At 46.1% G+C, this 21,113-nt stretch overlaps 3 protein-coding genes across 4 annotated transcripts in view; 2 read left to right on the top strand and 1 right to left on the bottom strand.

Moving 5' to 3' along the window:
• The first annotated feature begins 710 nt into the window (after positions 1-710).
• jagn1b (jagunal homolog 1b) lies at positions 711-2,649 on the top strand. Of its 2 annotated transcripts, XM_079185741.1 has the most exons (5): positions 714-804; positions 972-1,161; positions 1,445-1,542; positions 1,730-1,802; positions 1,897-2,649. In XM_079185741.1, exons 3-5 carry the CDS (start codon positions 1,454-1,456, stop codon positions 2,284-2,286), a joined length of 552 nt encoding a protein of 183 aa, XP_079041867.1. In that variant the 5' UTR covers positions 714-804; positions 972-1,161; positions 1,445-1,453; the 3' UTR covers positions 2,287-2,649. The 2 variants fall into 2 exon arrangements, with proteins under 2 accessions (XP_079041868.1, XP_079041867.1); XM_079185742.1 differs by lacking the exon at positions 972-1,161 and having other exon boundaries at positions 711-804.
• Positions 2,650-3,960: 1,311 nt separating this feature from the next.
• The window catches only part of LOC306715295 (peripheral plasma membrane protein CASK-like), a 25,448-nt gene continuing 8,295 nt past the window's right edge, over positions 3,961-21,113 (bottom strand). The window contains exons 3-27 of the mRNA XM_079185612.1: positions 20,087-20,239; positions 19,678-19,985; positions 19,434-19,631; positions 18,963-19,340; positions 16,913-17,015; positions 16,465-16,640; positions 16,057-16,179; positions 15,614-15,697; positions 15,250-15,349; positions 12,803-12,924; positions 12,524-12,601; positions 12,350-12,430; positions 10,975-11,163; positions 10,774-10,852; positions 10,427-10,512; positions 10,222-10,290; positions 10,065-10,133; positions 9,877-9,912; positions 8,666-8,862; positions 8,465-8,580; positions 7,277-7,357; positions 7,042-7,122; positions 6,663-6,865; positions 6,445-6,528; positions 3,961-5,901 (exon numbers count right to left, since the gene is read on the bottom strand). Coding sequence (XP_079041738.1) covers positions 5,725-5,901; positions 6,445-6,528; positions 6,663-6,865; positions 7,042-7,122; positions 7,277-7,357; positions 8,465-8,580; positions 8,666-8,862; positions 9,877-9,912; positions 10,065-10,133; positions 10,222-10,290; positions 10,427-10,512; positions 10,774-10,852; positions 10,975-11,163; positions 12,350-12,430; positions 12,524-12,601; positions 12,803-12,924; positions 15,250-15,349; positions 15,614-15,697; positions 16,057-16,179; positions 16,465-16,640; positions 16,913-17,015; positions 18,963-19,340; positions 19,434-19,631; positions 19,678-19,985; positions 20,087-20,239 — 3,371 coding nt within the window. The 3' untranslated portion in view covers positions 3,961-5,724. The remainder of the gene's footprint in view (positions 5,902-6,444; positions 6,529-6,662; positions 6,866-7,041; positions 7,123-7,276; positions 7,358-8,464; positions 8,581-8,665; positions 8,863-9,876; positions 9,913-10,064; positions 10,134-10,221; positions 10,291-10,426; positions 10,513-10,773; positions 10,853-10,974; positions 11,164-12,349; positions 12,431-12,523; positions 12,602-12,802; positions 12,925-15,249; positions 15,350-15,613; positions 15,698-16,056; positions 16,180-16,464; positions 16,641-16,912; positions 17,016-18,962; positions 19,341-19,433; positions 19,632-19,677; positions 19,986-20,086; positions 20,240-21,113) is intronic.
• Positions 18,117-20,396, top strand: LOC306715364 (putative G-protein coupled receptor 34). The gene is made up of 3 exons (XM_079185705.1): positions 18,117-18,232; positions 18,321-18,423; positions 18,914-20,396. The coding sequence occupies exon 3, from the start codon at positions 18,958-18,960 to the stop codon at positions 20,254-20,256; it is 1,299 nt and encodes a 432-aa protein (XP_079041831.1). The 5' UTR covers positions 18,117-18,232; positions 18,321-18,423; positions 18,914-18,957; the 3' UTR covers positions 20,257-20,396.

Here is a 21,113-nt window from a genome sequence, read left to right as displayed (position 1 = left end):
GCATATGATATGATCTCCTTCAAAGTGGACATTTAGGAGGTATGAGGTTTTCAGCAGACACACAACAAACGCATTTAAAGAGACAGACGTGTACATATTTCTCTGTTAAGGCATGGAATAAGCAACGAGGTAGCAGCTATCGACTGCCCCACTGATGTCATGTCAACATCACAGACACAAAAACAGAACGTGAGCAGCAGCTGCAACATCAGGACCAGTGACTGAGGCGTTTGTAAATGTTATCCGGTTTTTTTTTTCCTTCCGGAATTGATATTTTAAGCTGATAAACACGACTTTGGTCACAAATAAAATAATAAAAGGCTCACCGGTGGGACAACATATTTTGTGATAGATTATTGGCTGATAGTTGGAGCTGTTTTTACCTGAGTTGGTTACTTGATTAACAAACATTTACCCCTCTAAACGCTGTCAAACTTATTTCATGAGAAGAAATAATTCCTGTAGGCCTTATATGACAAGTATGCTACTTTTCCTTTTCAATATTACTATATTGACTATTTATTTTCCGTTTCATCTCATAAATGGTTGCAAGTTGACTGGTGTTTACACGGTCCGTGGGAACTATGGTGGAGTCTTCAGGTTTGTGAAGAAGAGGAACGTTACACAGACGTAATGAATGACGCGCTCTTCCTGTGAGGTCATCACTATTTAACTCAGGTGGACGAGCTCACCTGATGACGCATCCAAGATGGCTGACAACAACCTGAGCGGTCACTGCTCCCGTGTCGACAGTTTGTGAATGGAGGACCAGAGGAAAAGGGAGACCTGCAGCTAACGTTACCTGTGAGTTACGATGACATTCAAGGGCTTTTGGTGATAGTCGTTCTGCTGTTGTTGTCAGAGGTGATGCTACCGATTAGAGACGTCTCAAATTGCAAATTGGAGATTTTAAATCTTCCAACTCCACATTGAAAGTAGCCTAAATAAGTCTTTAATTGGCTAAATTGCAGGTTTTGCATTTGCTGCTTGTACGAGAAGTAACGAGAACTTGCGAGAGAACGCGAGAGTGAGTCTGGCCAATCAGAGTTTGACACGTGTCACTTCCGGTCTGTGCATGGATCTACCCAGCTAGCTGGTCTCCCTGTTTCAACCAGCGTATTTATGGTTTAATGCTCTTTATGAACAACGGCAAAATAACAAGTAAGTGCTGTGATTACTCGTGCATATATTTCCACTAACGTTACGTGACAGTTCGATAACTTAGCTCCAAATTGTATCTCAAACCTAGCTTGCTAACACTCGCATCTGGATGACCTGCTAACAGCTGGCTAGCATTAGCTTGTCTGCTCAGCTGCAGCTAACGTTCTTCATATCTGTATAATTGACCCACCAACATCTTTTTGAATTGACTCAACCACGTCATCCTATATGTATATATACAGCTAGCAACAACTGTGTTAAACGTGTTGTGTTTGGCCTCCAGATATCCACTATGGCTTCTCGAGCAGGACCGAGAGCAGCAGGTACAGACGGCAGTGACTTCCAGCACCGGGAGAAGGTTGCCTCACACTACCAGATGAGGTAGGATCTGTTACCATTAAAAAACATCAGATCCATGCACCCCAAATCTCTCCTAATGACTTCCTCTGTTGAGTGAAATGCAACTGATATAATTTGATCCTGAGGTTTTATCATCAATGCAATGCTGAGTTCAATCAACTCTTAAATCTGTGTGTGTGACCGTACCCATCTGTCTCATTCGGCACAGCGTTGCTCTGAAGTCTGAAATCCGTAAACTCAACATTGTCCATGTGCTGATCTGGGTGCTGATGGCCACTCAGGTAATGGCCAACCTTTTCTCTGACTTGACAGTTGTACCTGTTTATACCGTAGTGTAAGTTAGTTGTGACTCTGTTGTTGTCAATCTTTCCTCAGGTGATAGTGAGCCAGCTGAGCCTGGTGTCGCACAAGGTCGTGGCCTCTCCATACCAGTGGGAGTACCCGTACCTCCTGAGCATGATTCCCACCGTCTTCAGCTTCTTGGCGTTGCCCCGCAACAACATCAGCTACTTGGTCATCTCCATGATCAGCTCCGGGCTCTTCTGCGTGGCCCCGCTGATCTACGGCAGCATGGAGATGTTCCCCGTGGCGCATCAGCTGTATCGGCACGGCAAATCCTACCGCTTCATCTTCGGCTTCTCTGCCGTGACGGTCATGTACCTGGTGATCGTCATCGCTGTGCAGGTGCACGGCTGGCAGATCTACTACAGCAAGAAGCTGCTGGACCAGTGGTTCACCAGCACGCAGGAGAAGAAGAAGAAATGAGTTGACACGCTCGTGACAGAAGATCTCAGCACTGAGGCTTTTTTTTGGAAAGCAGCGACTGAACTGGTGGATCGAGCCAGACAAGACAAGAGACTCTCAAAAGTATTGTCTTTTTTCTATATTTATATTTGACAGCGATACCATCATTGGTCAAAGTATTCCCTGGACTGCTTGCGACTGCTGCCATCACTCTGTACATTAATCCTGCATCATTCAAAATATGAAACTGTAAATGTCTTGTTTGTACCTTACATTAGATACAGGCCAGGGGTAACTGGAAGGAGACTGTAATCACATGTAAGTTGTTTTGGAAACAAACCCAAAAATAAATTGAAACATTAAACTGGATATTTTGCACTTTAAGTTGCCCAAGCCAGTCTTTATTGTGCCAATATTCTCCCTTCTCATCTCTTTGGTTCATTTAGCAACACGGCTTTCTCAGCCTATTGTGTGTAGTAAAAACAAACCTCAGAGGGCAACACGTGTATGAGGGAGTTAAAATGTCCCAACTGATGAAGCACATGAGGCTTTTGAATGGTTTATAGATCTAGATGACTGTTTTTCCTGCTGTTTGAAACAAATGAGATAAACCTTTAATACGGTACATTTAGAAATTCTGTACATTGATCATTTGAAATTATAAAACTGTATATTGTTCAAGAAAAAAAATGTTCAGCTTTTCACTGAAAATAGCATTTTTTTTGTGGTTGGATCCTTATGAGCTTTGACATTTTAGAACCAAGACCCCATGTGATGACATCAGAAGTTCTACCAAAAATAGTTCAAGCCTCTCAGATCAAATAGCTCAGAGATACAAATATATATAAATATATATAACATATTGATGCTCTGTAAGCCAATGTTGGAACTATCAATCTTTATCACTTGTATTTATTTTTTTGTATTTTTGGTACAATGACCCCCACAATAGAAGGCCCCCCCGCCCACACACACACACTTTGAATGAACTATCTATATTATACTACAAAGTGACATACTATACTATATTTTTTATGACATACTAACACTTTTTTATGACTAACTATTTTTTATGACATACTATACCCACAGGACACGTGCACAGTTTCTGTAGAGACAATTCATTATTGTTCGAGAGTAGCTCTAACAAAAGATGTCGACAATGGGGTCTGTGGAAGTGCATGCGGTCCATGTAAAGAGATGTAGCTGTTGCATGTTGCACAAAACAAACAGACCATTGAATCTAAATGGAGGCAAAAATCTCAGAAATAGAAACCCCAAACTATCTGCAGGGCGACACCACTGGCCAAAGTGAGAACTTTTTATTTTCTGGATCGTTTTGACACCAAATTTAAAATGATGCATAAAGTGGAATTATGACCACAGCCAACAATGCAATATTGGATTATTTATGATAGTTATATGTGATTGTTATATAGACCTTCAATACGCATTCCTTGTGGGCATGATATTGAATATAGAGTAGCTGCGTCTGTGGGAGCGTCGCTCATTAAAATCGGATCATTGAATAAATCTTCACTTGTTACAACAAGAGCAATGAGACAATAGTCCTAAATGTTGGATTCTGGACTGGATTAAATCCCTGTTGGGACTCTTCCTAATCTGTATTTAAAGCACGACAGAATAATTGACGCCAGACAGAAGAGAATAAGAAGGAAGACGAGGCGGTTTACTTTAAACACGTAAAAGGAAATATATTTTTTTTGAAAAATGAAATAACAAAAAAAAAAAAGAACAACATTTCATACAGAAGAGCTGCTTTTGTCATTTTGCAGAGGTAATTTACACAGGACTTGAAATGAAAACACTTTACTTGAAGTGGCGCAACAGCAACCACACCACACAGTGGAAAATATCGACTTAAAAAAAAACAAAAAAACATTTCATCTTTTGTCTAAGACCCTTCACCTGATGTGCTTACTTACCGAGATACTGTAGGTGGGGCAGTGTTGTCTCACTTCTGGTAAAGCATGAAGAGGCTATGTCACATACTGAGCTTCTTTTAAGGGTTAATATACACTGGCTCTTGGTTATTCACTCGTATGACGTACTCACCATTGAAACATTTACACACAAAATGTAGTTATTTTTCTCTCCCTCAAAACAAGGATACTCCTTTATATTTTTAAAGACAACAGTTAACAGTTCCAAAATGGTGGCTCTAGGATTCATCCCGCCTACACGAGGCCCTCCCCCTTTTCCACAGATATTCCTATGAACACTTTAATTTTAACAAGCATGGCTCACTATTTGAGCGTGGGCAGAGAAGAAAACGGTGGCCGTGGCGGTCTGCCGGGCAGACACCAGGGGTGTGCATAGGTGTTACCGACTTCTTCCCCGAGGCTCTGATAAGGCAGTTTATTTTTTTCCCCCTCCTTTCCCACGTTAAGTTTGTTTTCGTCGTCCAGTTCAGGCGCCAGAGTTTGTGGTCGATGGAAGCGCCGTTTGATAGCGCCCCAAGAACGATATTCCAGGTCCGTCGAAACCACCGGTTGGCATTTCACGTATGGAGGGGGAGAAGGGGGGGGAGAAGGGGGGAGGGGGGGGGGTGAGGTGGGCGAGATGCAGAACACGTCTTCTTCATTGTCCATTTTTGTGCAAACGGAGGTGTAAACAAAGGACCACCGGAGGCTTGGAGGGGAAGCGTGGTACAATAGGCTAACACACGGAGAGAGACAGCGTAGAGGGATGCAGTGTGCTCCTTCGACAAACTGACAGGCACAGAGGGCCAGTGAAATAAATAAAAAGGAGGGGGGGGGGGGGGTAAGGGAGAAAGAAACTGCCAAGTTTCCTGTGCTTTCTGCTTCACTCAAACGTGCATTCGGAGCTGAGGGAGTTTCTTGTCGCCACTGTAGCAGCTTCTGATGTGCTTTAAAGGTTCGGCGTGTATGTCACAGGGGCCGAGGAGACGAGGGGGGTGTTGGAGGGGGGGGGGGGGGACACAAGGTTACCACAAGAAGTGCCTTAAAAAGGTCAACGCGCACGCACACACACACGCGCGCACACAGGCACCCACGTAAGACTGCTCTATGGTCATGCTCGCTATTGCCTCGCCAATATTACCGCCCGTCCGTCGATTACAAAAGAAAAGTACAAAATATCTACCACACTGCCCCTCCACTCGCACTCCTTCAGCTAGGACAGAACCGTATTCACTTAGTTTTTTATCATTTATATATATATGTATATATGTACACAACAATATGCCTTTGAGGCTGCTGAGGAAAAAGGGGGCGGGGGCAGGATGAAGTCTCTGTCGTGAGTCACTGGTTTCTTCATTCCCCTCTTTTTCCAACAACAGTTTATCTACAGAGATGTGTGATTCTGATGACGTGACTCGACGGGGAGGGTTGTTTTTTTTTTGACCCACGTTTAGCATCCGTGTTGGATCAGAGATGGAGCGTTCAGAGCGATGAGCGGATTGCCGTTGAGCGTGTGTCAGTAGACCCAGGAGACGGGGACCCACTGAGAGGTGGTGGACACCAGGTCTACGGCCTCCTCCAGGTGTCGGATGGTGTCGTCGATCTCGTTGTTGATGATGGTCTGGTCAAAGTAGTGGGCGTAGGTCCCCTGCAGCATCTCGGATTCCTTTTGGAGCCGCTGAAGGGAGTCATCCTGAGGGAGCGATGGAGAGAGTTGAAACCACAACATTGATCAGAGAACAATTTATCCTTTCAAAAAAAACGAGTCAGAGAGGAAAAATGAAATAGAGGGGTAGGGTTGGTCCCTCATAGTGAAGATGCACCAATGAGAAAACGCACAATTGAGAGGATTATTAGAGGGTTCAGAGGAAATCAAGAGGAATAAAAGTCGACACGGATAAACGACGACTAGAGCTACACAAACACAGAGGCCCGACGCGCCTTTCTACAATATAACCAGACGAGCTGAAGTCACACCACTGAACCGGTACTCACAGGCAGTTTCTTGCACCACTTTGGAATCTTGAGTGCATATGAAAATAGGCATGGCAGAGAAAATAAAAGACATGCTTAACGGGCACGTGCAGTGGAAGAAAAAGGGACGTTCAGGCGGTTTACACACACAAGTTTGGAAGCGGTTCGGTTAAATCAGTTGGACTGAATGAGAGTTAGTGCAAATAAAGTAAAACTTGAACAACCAGCGTGAGTGGGAGAGGAAGCGAGACAGTATCTGTACCTCGGTCATGCCTGGGGTGACAGTAGGAGCTGCGATGAAGACAACATAGGGAGCAAAATCCGCTGTCCTGAGGATCTTTAGTGCCTGATGAGAGAGAGAGACTTTTATTTTGTAGTTCTTCCAAACAAACTGCCCTACGGACTTTAGAAGCTTGAGATCTTTTGATAATGCGATGGCATTGATCAGCTGGTGGCGCAGACAGGAGGCCTCTTTGTTACCTGTGGTTCCACATCCAGGATGGAGACCATGCCCTGCACATGGATCTGCCGGATCGTCTCCAGCCTGGTTCCGTACATGGCGTCCTCGTGGCTGCCGTACTCCAGGTAGTCGTTGTTGCTGATGTCCTGCATCATCTGGTCGTGGGACACAAAGTAGTAGTTCTTTCCGTTCTCCTCGTCCTTCTTCGGAGGCCGAGTCGTGTCTGAGCAGAGAAGGAACAGATGAAGACACAGAGTCACTGTGTTTCTGCCTTTGTTGCAAAAGGAAATCCATGAAACTCTGGCTTCACGATTGCATCTACAGTACTTAAAAATCAGACTTGACTGTATTCAAGACTAGCTTTTGTTTGCTGTTGCAAGTGTGTGTGTGTGTCCTTACGAGGGATGGGGTAGGCGAAGCGGTCAGGGTGTTTGGTGATAAGTGTGTTCTTGATGTGCCTCCGTCCAACTCCATGTGCACCTGAATGACGGGACACAGCAGAAACAATTCACCAAAAGGCTGGTCAGTCCGGAAATAGACCATTCTAAACTAGGACTATTCTATGGCTTTTTAATGCATACTTTATCGTGACTTTTTATGTCTTTTGCAAAGACAAACTCTCTCTCTCTCTTACCGAGCAAGACCAGTGTTCTCCTTTTGAACGACGGCACTTTGACCACTTCCTCGTACGTCACCAGATCTAGTTGGTCGAACACTGCAGAACAGAGGAGGCACATTAGTTCAGCTGTAAAGGGGCCAACATGGCGGTTACATAAACAATAATGTATGAAGCAAGTGGCTAATACACCAGTTTATTAGGTACATCTAGGTAACCCAGTCTAATGCAACAGCCCTGCAATAGATCCTACTTCATGAAGGGTATGGAGTTGATTTAACCGATTTGATATTTTAGAGGTGTAGAGAAAACTATTCTCTATCTCTCTTCTTCTACAAGCGAACACTCAAATGAATCAACACCTCTCTTAACACAGTTTACACAAAGAGTCACTTGCAGGGCTGTGTCAGACTGCATTAGCTTTAATGGATGTACCTCATCAACTGTACATACTCAACAATAGTGTGACTACAAACATCTAACGGCGAATCATAGGGGACACAAGCAATGCTAAGAAGATTAACATTAATTCAAATGTTTTGTAGCCGTGGCTTAAATCAAACGTGGAGCAAGATGGCAAAAACAAAAACAAGATACCTTGAGAAAGCTTTCAAACTTGATTATTTCTAACGAGAAAGAAAAATAAATGACCAAGCCGAGCAATTCTAAGCTGATCTTTGCTAATAACAAAGCAGCCGTCATTCAAAAGTCAAGGGGACATTTGGAGGAGGACGAGGTACAAGAGCAGAGAGAGGAGGAAGAGAAACACAGCTGTCTGGAGTTACTTACATGCAGCCATGTCATTGGGTAAGAGACAGCATGAAATATGGACAAAGGGTTGGAGTGGAAGGGTTAATAATAAGACACCATAGAAGAAGTCAAATTGAACAAAAAACAAAAAAAAAACACCATAACAAAACTTGTCAAAAGCTGTTAATTGCAACGCTGTTAGTAACTGAACAAGTCGGTAAAGTGGAGACAGCAGCAGGAGAGGTCAGTCAGAGGGGAAACGCTACAGACGTGCAGCGGTTACACAAACAGAGTGTGAGCGTTCACCTTCTACAGTAGTGCAACTCTCAAGTGTACATTTTTAATAAACTGCACAACAAGCACTTCTTCTTCTTCTTTGCATTGTACCGTCTCAGCTCTAAAAGGAAACACCTGTAGTGCGTTAGCTTAGCTCTAGCGCGCTGTGTGTTGGCTTACCTGCATTGTGCTTGGCCAGGTACTTGTCTTTGTACTGTTTCTTCTTCTTGCCAAACCAGGTACAACTGGCCTGCTGCTCCTGCTTGGTCTTCTCCATCGCTATACACGCCACGCGCCTGAAAACAACACTTGCACCGTTAAAACGGCACGGCCTCCAGATGCATGCGTGACAGACGGGGGGCCGCAGGAGGCCTTACTCACCACTCCTGGAGCTCGGGCGAGGGGATGAGGCCCGCTGTGGCGTTCTTGGTGTTCTCCAGCTTGCCCTGCCACCAGTTGTGGTCGTCCTTGGAGATGATCTGAATGATGTCGCCCACCTGGAAGCGAATGCCGGCCTCCTTACACGGGATGAGGTCGTCTTTGGTCGGGTCGTACTCGAACTGAGCGCGAACATAAATCTGTCAGGGCGGGAACAGGGAGACACACGCACTAAATGTGTCAGTTGTTGGCAAAGTGGCAAAGAATAGCGTTGCGGTCGTGGAAGAGAATATGCGGGAAAGAATATGATTGGCCAAGCTGCCCATACAAAAAAAGGATACTGGCTGCGAAAGTTAGAAATGCAGCGCCGACCGCTCGTCATTGGGAGATAAAAAGACGGGAAGAGGGACGATCAAGAGCGTGTCAGCCGAAGCAGGAAAGGGCACAGACATTTAGTTCAATGAAAAGCGAGACGAAAATGATCGAACAGCGGACGCATCGTTTATTAAAATCGCACACACATCCACATTTTCTGTTGCCCTTCATGTCCACTCACGAACAAGGTATGAAGACTGAGCCTTGATAGCTTGCATGGGATCTAGACACCACTATGATGAGGAACCGAGCTTTGCGATGGGGGTGGGAGGAGCTGGGATCTACGTCTACGAAGAGTCCACTTAGAGACGTCTTACCTTGATGGACAATTTGTCCTTGATGGCAGGTCTGGAGATCTAAGGGGTTGAGAGCATCACACACACACTTACACATATATCATGCAGTAGAAAATGTTGGGGGCATCAACAAAAGGCGGTGTGATGAGGGACCCACGTATGGACGCGGCATCTTGTGTATAAAAATGTACCGCATTGTATAAATGTGTGTGATCTCAAGAGCATAATCAACATCATGAAACGGACACAAATGGCAGAAATCAAATGATGAATGCATTTCAGATGCATTCTTTCTTAAAATCAATCATCTGCTCAACTGTTAGGGAAACCTTTTGCGATGTTCAAAACACAGTACAGGTCTGACACTTAATCATGTCTTAAAATAGATGGTAGAACGCACGAGTGCTTTTAAGTGCATACGTGCAGATTTGGACTTGTTGGGAGGAGTGTTAGTTTGTCATACCAGTAGCGGATTGTAAAGCAAAGGGAGGAGCACAAAAAAAAAGGAGTACAGTCGAGGTGTAAAGGAGGAGCAAATCTCACCTGACGCCCTTTGGGCTGGATCGTCGCTGGCAGGTCCTAGTTGGGAAGATATAGACGTTTTTGTGTAAGTATTTCAGACCATATTCAATGTATTCTCTCCGGCATTTTGAACATTATTTTTACTAGCCTGGTGCCATTTCTGTGTGTGTGTGTGTGTGTGAGGGTGAAAAGGAGGAGCAGAAACATACCAGGATGGAGCTGGTGACACTGGCATGACCGTTTGCAGGCGACTGTCGGGACACATCTGGCGACTCTTTCTGCAACAGAAAATGCTAAATGAATAATCTTGACCCCGATAGAATATGCAGAAAATGCATGAGAGTGTGTGTGCGTTTGACTCCCGACCTCACAAGACATGGACTGGGACCGGTAACTGGGCACAATCTTGAAGGTGATGCTACCTCTCATCTCCCTCTGTGTGGATCAAGGGACAAACACCGTTACTCCATTGGTCCACAGAGCAACATCTCTCGGTGAAAATGCTTCACATGCTAAGAATACTGTTTGTTGTGGAGAGCGAGGAGGAGAAAATCGGATCCGTGTGACTCACCAGCATCTTTTGGAGCTGCTCTACCGTCTGATTGGCCACGCTGATGCCATTAATCTCCCGGATCTCGTCTCCTACATGCAGAGTCCCTGAAGCGGAGCAATAAGGATTTAATAAAGGCTACAAATGAGGCTCTTGGGTGTTGAGACGCCAGCGCTTCACAAAGCAGAAGTCAGAGAGAAAAAACCCAAAGAGGTTATTGAGACTGCTCCAGGGGAGCCCAACTTACATAAGGAAGTTACATTGTTGGTTCAATTAGCAGAAGTTCGTCCAATAAGAGTAACCGTTATCGCCACCTACGTGTGGCTGAATGGGCCCAATAAATACGCACGTGATATGGATGCACGTACCTTGTCGATGAATCATTCCACCGTGCATGATCCGGGCCACAATGCAGTGGTTCAGTTCGTTCATTTTCAGAGTGATGCCCTGGAAGAGACAGAGAGGGTCAGAGAGGTGTAACTGACAACAGCAGAGAGTGTCGATACCTAATTTAAATTCGTAAATGTGTGAACCGTAGTGCAGCGTGTCTCTTGTGTGCGTCTACACACCATGGGCTCATCGGTGTTCTTCTGAAACTGGACCAGGCGAACCCTGGTGACGTTCTCCAGGTCCATGTCTCCGTTAGTGCTGTCTGGGGACTCTCCGTTCAGGTACGGGGAGGTGGGCGGGGGGGTCACCCGCAGCGCATCGTCGCTATAGACCTCGTGGGCCACCACGTCGTGGGTCTGCAGCAGAGCCTGCAGTGAAACACGGACGGTCACGAAACGGCACAGACACGGTCTACCGAGTCCCGGTCAAGAACAAGGTAAATGTGTTTGTGTACACACACACACACACACACACACACACACACACACACACACACACGGCATCGTTACGTGTATTTGAGTGGACACTGGAAAGAGTGTGGCTTACACTAATCCTCTTTGGCCACTAATCATGCTACTGTTTTTTACAAACATGTACTTGCTGCGTAGCCAAATGATCACATCTGCTCACTCTCTGATGTTGCATGACAGAGATGGAGAGCTGAAACAGCTGGCACTAAAGGCTTTTGACTTACGGTGAACATTAGTGTGGCTGAGAAGAACAATGGTTAAAAACAACAGTGGATTACTAACAAGTGTTTGACATTGAACACAAGCTAAACGACTGCATACTAAGTTGATAATTAATACGTCCTTGGATCCTCACTAAACAGGAAAAAGTTTTAAAAAGGGGAGAGAATGCGTCTGTTCCTCCCATGTGCTGCCATGCCAAAGCCCTTCACACCCATTCAGCTATCAGCACCGGTAAATGTCTGTGGCAGCATGAAGAAGCCCAGCCGGTCAGGCCAGAGAGCAACGCGGGCTAATTGGATTGAACCTAAGGCGTGACTGTGACAGCTCCAGTCAGCGTCACAGACTGAATCAGCAGGGACACCTCTGCTTCTCACTGGGCTAAATAAACAGCAGCACCACCCGACACGTATCCACTGAAATAATAAATCATAGACTGTTGTAATAACACTTCCTCTAGATGAAAACTGCAGCCTCAAAACAAGCTACACTCCTTCTGGTATGGCAATGACAGACATCAACAAACGTGTACCTTTACATGAAATCCTCCACTGGTTTCTTCTGCCTCAGTTTTTTTACAGTAATATCTTCCCAAAGCGTTGTTCTACTGACGCGACTGCAGATCCACGATGAAGCTCTTCACTCCTCCCGGCCACTTCAATGCCTCCCTCTCTGTTCTTTTCCCCTTCCCTGTGTCGCTACCTCGCCAAGCTCAGGTGCTAAGCAGCTTTGTTGGCCGAGGGAGTTGTGTGGATGGAACCCTACTTCTGATACGGTAGGTTATAATCTCGCACGCCAATAAGCATGCGCTACGTGGCCCCAAAAACAAATAAATCTGGAGTGTGTGTTTCTGGAATATCCCCACCATGAAGTGTGGCTGTGTGAGGATCCTCCTGAGCTCCTTGGCCTCCATGTTCTCTGGGTAACAGGAGAGGGTTTCCAGTACCTGGTGAAGAAAATAAAGACGAGCGGTTAAAGAGCTGTGAACATTAAGAATGCTCCGAATAGAAAACGTTGAACGGAGCAGCGAGGGCCTCACCTCTTTGGCTCTCTGCACTCCATCACTCGGAGGGTTTCTGATCTGAGGGGACGACCTGGTGTTGATTTTGTCATACAGCTGAAAAGACAACAACTCACATGTAAGAACAATTTGACTCTCGTACAAGCTGGAAACCCAACCAACACCAAGTCCACATGATAGTTAGTAGGTACATGTTGGACAGATTACTGTATGCAGCCGCCTCTGGACTCTTAGTGACACCTACTGGGCGCTGTTGGCATCCCAGAGGAAGAGGTCCTGATATTGGGGTTTACTCACGTCTAACAGGGTGTGGAGGTGCTGGTCCTGGAAGACACTGTGCAGAAAGTCCATGTCTTTCTCACTGCAGTCCGTCAATGCATGAATCTCCTCTAGGCTGTCCAAAACCTGTGAAACTGCCCCTGCACACACACACACACACACACACACACACACACACACACGTACGTAGAAGTTATGCACACAGAACAGATACACTAACAAGTACAACGAGCATTCCCCAAGAAACATTCAACAACACGCAAAACACTGAACATGACAGACACACTCATCCACAAACAGGCATTTAAAAAAAAAAGAAAAGACAAATAACATTTACAACAAAAAAGACGAGCAATAGATAGTCACAACAGAAAACACAGAGAACACTCAGAACTATTTAACCCCAAGTACCTGCTGCAACGCCCACACATGCAGCAAAACCAGAGAAACAGCGGTACATAGCATCAATACCACATCAGAGGAAGGTCACTTCAAAAAAGTCACAGTGTGGATGATGGGTTAGGAGTAGCACGCCCAAGAAAAATGCAGATTATAAAGAGAATAGAATATAAATGTAGAAAAAAAGGATCTGATTTCCTAAAAAGCGTTCTCAGGCCTTTAACTTAACTTGTGTGAATAACAGATGAAAGGTGAAGATGGAGATCACATTTACAAACGTGTATGATGCTGATGATGAGACTGTGATTCAGATATTACTGTGAGGCAGGAGAGAGAATCAGCGGAGGAGAAAACACAAGCTAACCCGTCACTAGCTTTGGGAAAACCTCGTTGGAGGTCTGTTTACATGCTTCATATTACTCCAATCAGGGAGACTCATTTCAAGCAATTCCTGTAATTGCTTTTTCAGCCAGGTACAGATCAATAACTGTTGGCGCCTAATAACTAACAGCTTATTAAATGCGTACTTACAATGGCTGCCTCTTTGAAATAAACAAGGTTTTCTCTGAAGAATTGAGTCACTGTCCATTATTACGTTACGTTTTTATTATTTTGCATTGCAGCCTTTATCGTCATATACTACGTACAGAGCAGAAGGGAGGGAAGGTGGGTGTGTTAAGAGTACGTCTATATTTATACATTTCTCTTTATGTACCGTGTTCTCATGTTAAACATCTTGAAACCCGTTAAATGTAGAACAAATGTCCAAAACAGAACTTTAAGATTTAAACAATAACTCACTAAAAAGGCTGCAGTAGCTGTACAATGTGCTGCCCTGACTTCTTACTGTTCAATATCAATTAACCAGTAAGATCCCTCTTTAAGATACACAGCAAACCTGATTATGACAGAAAAAGCCATTGTCACACTGAGACGTGTTATCCTCTCAACCTCTGTGTGTCTCATATTTAGTTAATCAGTCTTTGCCGAGCTTCCTGTAATTGGAATACTGAAGATGCATGTAAACAGAGTGCCATCTTTACAGGAATCATTTGGATTAACAGCACACTCGTCAAACTATATTGAGACACAGACGAAGAAGACAAAGATGCAACTAAAAAGAGCGAGTGATGATGTCATGGTATCACACACACAGAGAGATTCTACGGGTGGGGAGAGGGATACGTACTTTCAGCAGCTAGCAGTCCTAGAGACAGCACAGCAGAAAACAACACCAAAGACAGAGAGGCTGAGATTAGAGGTGTTCTGCAACTAGGGACGTAGAGTTTAACTCCTCACAAAGACAGAACAAAAGGAAGCCAGAGAGCGGGCGGCGGGAGGAGGCATTAATGCAGGTAGGTAATAGAAAGGAGGCAGAGGAGGAATAGAGGAAAGAGCAGCAACAGAGAGAGAGAAAATCAGCAAAACCTATGAACAATCTGCCAAGCTGCTGCAAGCGTCTACTGCGCTACACACGGTCTGTGACCGGCAACATGTCTGGAGGTCTGGCGACGGCAAAAATAAACCAGGCGCCAGGAAGCATGACTGCTACAGACTGCCAGCCTCAGCAAAGAGGACCTATCAGAAGGCACATCTGGCTGCAGCGGCTACACATAAACCAGAGCAGAAAATGTGAAGAGCGGTCGCACTGATTCACTGGGCGATGATGTATCACACCGCTCAGATTCTACAGTTTATGGCGGCGGCACGAGTGGTTTATGTTTGCTGATAACTGCTGGCAGGCACAGCCAGCCGTCTTCTTATCAGAGGAAGTGAAAGTCCGCGGCTGAGACAGGGAAGTGAGGCCGTTGGGCAACATCTGTCTTCATCTAAACAGAGGAAGTCCTACACAGACAGCTGGAGATCACATATATAGAATAGAAACTGGGCTAGAAAGTGAACGTGTTCTTATTTGACCCGACATGACACTTGTTATTGCCCTTTTGGTTACATTATCTATAATCCAGTGTGTGTCACAAACTAATAGCTAAATCCCTCCGTTACGAACACATTTGTAACGAACCAAACCTCGCGACACCATGACAGTGCTCTGTTGTGTGATTTACCTGAGGAGGTGGGGTCGTCTGAGAAGTCGTGTAGCTCCTCTGGGGGGTCGCCATAGTAGGAATTAAACTTATGGCTGGAAACAGCTGCCAGCACTGCACCCTGGGATACGGAGCACGGATAATACGGCTGTTACATGAAGCCCCGACGGAGCCCCGTGTTGTGGGGCGCAAGTACATGCTTTGTATGCGTTTACATGCGAGGCCTTCAGAGGACAGGCCTGTCGAGAATGTCGGAAAAAACATTTGACGAGATAATAATCTGGGTCATCAGAAAGCAGCTGCGCGCTGTGGAGGAGGACTTCCTCTCATCTCGGATTCAATCGAGTTGTAATCTTTTAACTCAGAGCTTGACATCAATGCTGACCTTCAGCTTCCTCCTGCCGTTGAACTTCCTCAGCTGTTCCACTGTTTCGGGCAGGTGGATCTTGTAGGCGTACCTGTCCCTCTCCTACACAAACACACACACACACACACACACACACACACAAAAACACATCAGCATAAGTAGAAAACACAACGGCGGGGAGACGAGCACACACGCACACACACACACAGACAGATATTAGAGCAGTCGCACAACGGATGTGAAAGCAGAGCTGTGTTTCCAAGCAGAAGGAAGTGTTCTTGAGTCAGCAGCAGACCAGCAAGGCCAAAGCTCAAACACCAAAAGCCCACATCACACTGAAATCCCTGTTGCTCTTTAAATGTTACCACAAAAGTTAAAAGGCAACATCTGCAGTGAGAGCTCCTGAGCTGCGGGGAATGCATCGCTAGCAGCTGTATGTGTGCGTACGAGTGTGCGCTTGCCTTCAGCCAGGGGTGGTTGAGGGCCTCGTAGACGGTGATCCTCTCGGCCGGGTCCAGCATCAGCATGCGTCTCACCAGGTCCTTGGCGCTCTCCGAGATGTGGGCCCACTGGCGGGGGTTCATCTGGACGAGCACACACACCCAAACACGCAGACACACACACAAGGACACTTTGAGACGCATGTATAACATCGGCAAACTATATCACTGGGGATGATGAAGGCTAACATTTAACTAACATTATCTCATAACACCAGTGAAGTTCTGAAGGGATGAAACAAAAACACACAGCTCAGTTGCCTGTAACCCTTGACACACATTGCAGCACAGTGACTAAGAGGAGCTCGCGATTGTGCGTCGCTGCGGCTAAAGGGCACCAATGACGGTGTCGCGTAAATCAGCTCCTACCTTGTATTTCCCCTTAATGATGGCCTCGAACAAGCGCTCCTTGGTGCCGTAGAAGGGAAGGCAGCCAGAGAGGAGGATGAAGAGGATGACTCCACATCCCCACACGTCCACCGGTTTGCCGTACGGCTCCCTCTTCACTACCTCTGGGGCCATGAAGTGGGGTGTGCCCACTCGACCTGAAGAGGGAAGACAGAGAGCAGAGTTTTAAGGGACATCTGAGGAAATAACTTCTGTTATAAGGATGCAGAGGCATATACTTTGGAGGGCTGCTTGGGGAGTTATGCGCTAGTTGTTTAGTCTTTAAAAATGGAAGAAAATGCCTTCATGTCTGCAAACCAAAAGTCCTGAAAGAGAGACTAACCCTCCATCCACTGGGAGACAGGCAGGTGTGTGTGTATGCAAATGTACAGCAGGAAGTGTTTTCTCAGTCAAAGGGAGCCTACTGTACCTCCAGCTACTAAACCAGACTCGCCCAGCTGGATCGCCACTCCGAACCCGCCCAGCTTGACCGGAGCAGAGTTCTCCTTTGAGCCCAACAGCACACAGTGAGGCTGCAGAGAGACAGAAGGGAGGTCAGACAGTGGATGAACAGAACATGTATGCTCCGTATAATTCAACAGGTTCCATTTACTCTTTAAACTGTAAGAGACACAAACATCCGATGTGACCTGGCTTGCAGTTTACAGAAACTGTGCAGAGCATCGCTCTTTCTCTTTTCTTGCAAAAGTGCAAGATGGGATCTTGCGCTTTGTACAATTGCTGGTTCGTGAGCCTCAGTTTCACAATGACAAGACAACGAGCACAAATCTAACCACAGTTTAACCATGACGCTAATTCTTGCCCCAGGAAGAAGTCAGTAGATCAGGGATCACAGCAATAAGTGAGATGCAGGATTTTAATTTCTTTTAAAGATCAGAGAGATGTGGCTCTCAGAATAAATGAAGACCAAAGTGTTGCGTTGCATTCTACCTGTGATTGTGATTTACAACAAACAGTAGAAGAACTTTTTGAATGAAAGTGAGAGAAATGTAGAAACCCAGTACACTTTGATGCATTATGTGTGCAATATTGCTATCACACCGAAACCCTATTTGTATAGGGCAAATATTGCAGGCGGAGGCAGGTAATAAAAAACACTTGCTGTGCTTGCAGGGTCTTTAAATTAAGGACTCTTAATTGGTGTTAATAAACTGGCATCCGTTAACAAAAAACCCCCTCTGAGCTGATGATAAAAGGAGCTTTTTTGCATGTAAAACCTCAAAGTTTAAAATGTAAAGCGCCTCTTTGGATCATGCTACCGTGCTAAAAAACAACAACACTTTAGTTAAAAGGGGGAAAATATCACACATATACGATATGCACTCCAGACAAGATTAATGTCACTGATCTGTGAATGCAATATTAAACGTATTTAGCCCATTTCAGAAACATTGTTCTGACAGGGACGGTGCTGGGCTGCTGAGAATGTGGTGGGCTCACTTCCTGTCTTCACTTCTCGTAACGGGGGAATTGAGTGGCGTGGAGGATGTGTGTGTGGGGGGGGGGGGGAGAGAGAGAGAGAGAGAGAGAGAGAGAGAAAGAAGGAGGAGAGAAAAGGAGAGGCAGAGGCACGAGGACCGGCAGACTAAACAGTCACGTCTGCGAGAGCAAGAGAGGGGAGAGTGCACGAGACATCTTTTCAATTCATAAAGCAAGAGAGGACAAGAGCTGAGAGGAGCAGACAGCCGAGAGGATGGATTTATGACTCATTCAGAGACGGAAGAAAAAGGTGAACATCACAATAAAAAGGTGTTAAGGACAAGGACTCTTCTTGCATAATATCGTGTCATAGAAGTACGTTTTCTAACTAATTACAGTTTGATGGAGGGAAAAAAAAACAGTCTGGACCGCTGTGCTCCAACACTTCTCTGCACTTTCCCAAACATTTAAACCTGAGGCTCTACGCAACGCATATTGATGGTGAGTGCTTTTCTTTAATTCATCTGGTGTGTGCATGCGAGTGCATCTAAGCTCCTCTGCATTGTTGTAATACTGGAACGGGAATTTATGGGTTAAATAGGCAATGAACTTTCAGTTAGTCCAGCTCCCATCCGTAAAATACTACATCTATGACCGACAGGAAACAGAAATGTTGTTCAGAAGAGAATGGAGATCTTTTACAAGGCTCGACATCAATAACAATGATTACATGTGTGACCTTTAGAACTACAACCCACATATTACTCAGCCGTCTGTGTCTGTGCATTACTCAGAAAATACGTAAATGCGGTTTCACAGTGAGGGCGCTCAACCTTTTCTTGTTTTTAATTTCCGCTGTTGAAAATCAATTTGTTCAGTGAACTAACCACTGTTTGTTTCTTCTCTCTCTCTCTCTCTCTCTCTCTCTCTCTCTCTCTCTCTCTCTCTCTCTCTCTCTCTCTCTCTCTCTCTCTCTCTCTCTCTCTCTCAGAGGCAGATGCTCGACAACCTTGAAGTGAACACTGCTCAGCCACAATGACCACAGTCTCCTCTTCCTTCCCCTTCACACTTTCAGCCTCCGCCTCGCCTAACTCCTCTCTTCCTATCTCGACTTCCTCCCTCACAGTTGCCATGTCATCCTTCTTCTCTGCCACCTCTCTTCGCCCCTCCTCTCCTTTCTCCACCTCCACCTCCACCTCCACCCCGAACCAGACGGCGTGTTCGTTTGATGACGCCGCCCTCCGTCTGCCGCTGGCAGTCCTATACTCCCTGTTCTTCTTCTTTGGCCTTGTGGGTAACCTCTTCGCCCTGTGGGTCTTCCTTTTCCTACATTCAAGCCGCAACTCTGTGCGAGTGTTCCTCATCAACTGTGCCGTGGCTGATCTGGTCCTCCTGGCGTGTCTGCCCTTCAGGATTTTCTACCATGCGAACGGGAACAAGTGGGTTCTGGGATCTGTGGCGTGCAAGATGGTGGGGAACCTGTTTTACATGAACATGTACATCAGCATCACTTTACTGGGCTTCATCAGCTTGGACAGATACATGAGGTTGAAGGCGAAAGGGAGAGCTCGGAGGTGCATGAGGATGACGCTGTGGGGGCGCAGCCGGCCGTGGAGCTGGGTGGCATGCGGGGCTCTGTGGGGGCTGTCGCTGGCGGCGCTGGTGCCCATGATCGCCACGGCAGAGGACAAAGTGCACAGTGACCAATGCTTCCAATACAAGCAGCGTAGCAGCAAAGCCAAAGGGAAAGCCTACTTCAACGCGGTGCTGGTGCTGTTGTTCTGGCTCGTCTTCATCATGCTGGTGGTCTCCTATGCGAAGATTGCGTCCCAGTTGCTGAGGGTGTCCCGGGACAAGCCGGACCTTCCCAACGCACAGAGGTACGGTCGAACCGCCAAGAAGTCCTTCTTCGTCCTCTTCCTGTTCACCGTGTGTTTCGGGCCCTACCACGCCTTCCGCCCCGTCTACATCCTCTCCCAGCTCAGCGGGACAGACTCGTGTGACTACTTGCAACTGGTGGACCGCACCAATGAGGTGATGCTGTTGTTCTCCGCCTTCAATAGCTGTTTGGATCCCGTCATGTACTTTCTGTTATCCGGCTCAGTGCGCAAAACTGCCCTCCGAGCACTCGGACACCGACTTGGCAACCGGCTTCCTTTCCTACACGACGCAACATCCAACAGCTCGACCACGGAGTTCAGACGACCGTCTGTGCCGATGGCTTTTACTAACCCCAACACCCCCTCAGCCACCCCCAGAACGAGTATCTGCATCATCAACTCCCCCCTCCGCTGCACAGGACTGACCACGCTTCCACCTGCTGGCCAACAGTGATCACAAGTGAATATCCGATCACTGGAGAGAGAAATACGTGACAAAAACTGGACGGGTCGGCTAATTCTCTGTAAAACGTACCTTCTTCTTTTGTTAAATAAATAAATGTTTGAGCTATTCTTACTGTGTTGGCTCATGAACACCTGTGTTGTGTGGGAATCACTTTCTGAGGAGATGCACTTCAGTGACAGCAGCTCTGCTAAGAAAGCATTTCTCATCAGAGAGAGAAAATGTGTGTAGCGGTAATAATGGATTGAGTGTATCTCATGAGCTAAAACTAACATCTGGACTCTTTTCTTAAAAACATGCGGAAATAATGAGATGCATAAAGAGAAACGTCTTTCCTTCCTCACACAGCGTGTGCTTAAATACCAGACATGTCGAAAACAACAATTGTATTTATTTATTTCACTGAAAACCAACTACACTCGTTCCGAATTGCTCCGAGTTAAAAGCCGACCATCTGGCACTCCCAAGTTAAAACAAACCTCGCAGTAATGTGCAAACTTCGCCCAGGCTTGACGCCCCCCCCCCCCCCCCCCCCCAGCACACACCGCTACACTGAAAACAAAGCTGCGTTGATCCCTCCGGGGACTCTGTTGTGTTGGTAGTGGTTCAGGACTGCTCCATCTGGTCTGCTAGTGTTTGATGGCTAATCCTGTTGGAATCACTGGTTGATGCTAATCTGACTGGAAGAACTCTTAAAAAGGGCTGACCTGATCTGCAACATGCGATACAACCCAGCATGACGCAGTGGTTTGCAAACCAGAGGGGCTGCTTAAAGCCACATAACAACTAGCAAACAAGTCAATGTGGAGAGCGGATGTTGTGCTTGATGACGCGTTTGCTTTTGACCG

The sequence above is a fragment of the Pholis gunnellus genome, assembly GCF_910591455.1.
Source record: "Pholis gunnellus genome assembly, chromosome: 24".
NCBI classification, from domain to species: Eukaryota; Metazoa; Chordata; class Actinopteri; order Perciformes; family Pholidae; genus Pholis; species Pholis gunnellus.
Note: the sequence above shows the minus strand (reverse complement) of the source record. Positions and strands in the feature narration are given on the sequence as shown.

Coding starts and splice junctions, on each gene's coding strand:
- LOC306715364 (XM_079185705.1), top strand. CDS start 18,958: ATGACCACAGTCTCCTCTTCCTTCCCCTTCACACTTTCAGCCTCCGCC.
- jagn1b (XM_079185742.1), top strand. CDS start 1,454: ATGGCTTCTCGAGCAGGACCGAGAGCAGCAGGTACAGACGGCAGTGAC. Junction 1,543..1,729: donor GCCTCACACTACCAGATGAG/GTAGGATCTGTT, acceptor CATTCGGCACAG/CGTTGCTCTGAAGTCTGAAA. Junction 1,803..1,896: donor GGGTGCTGATGGCCACTCAG/GTAATGGCCAAC, acceptor ATCTTTCCTCAG/GTGATAGTGAGCCAGCTGAG.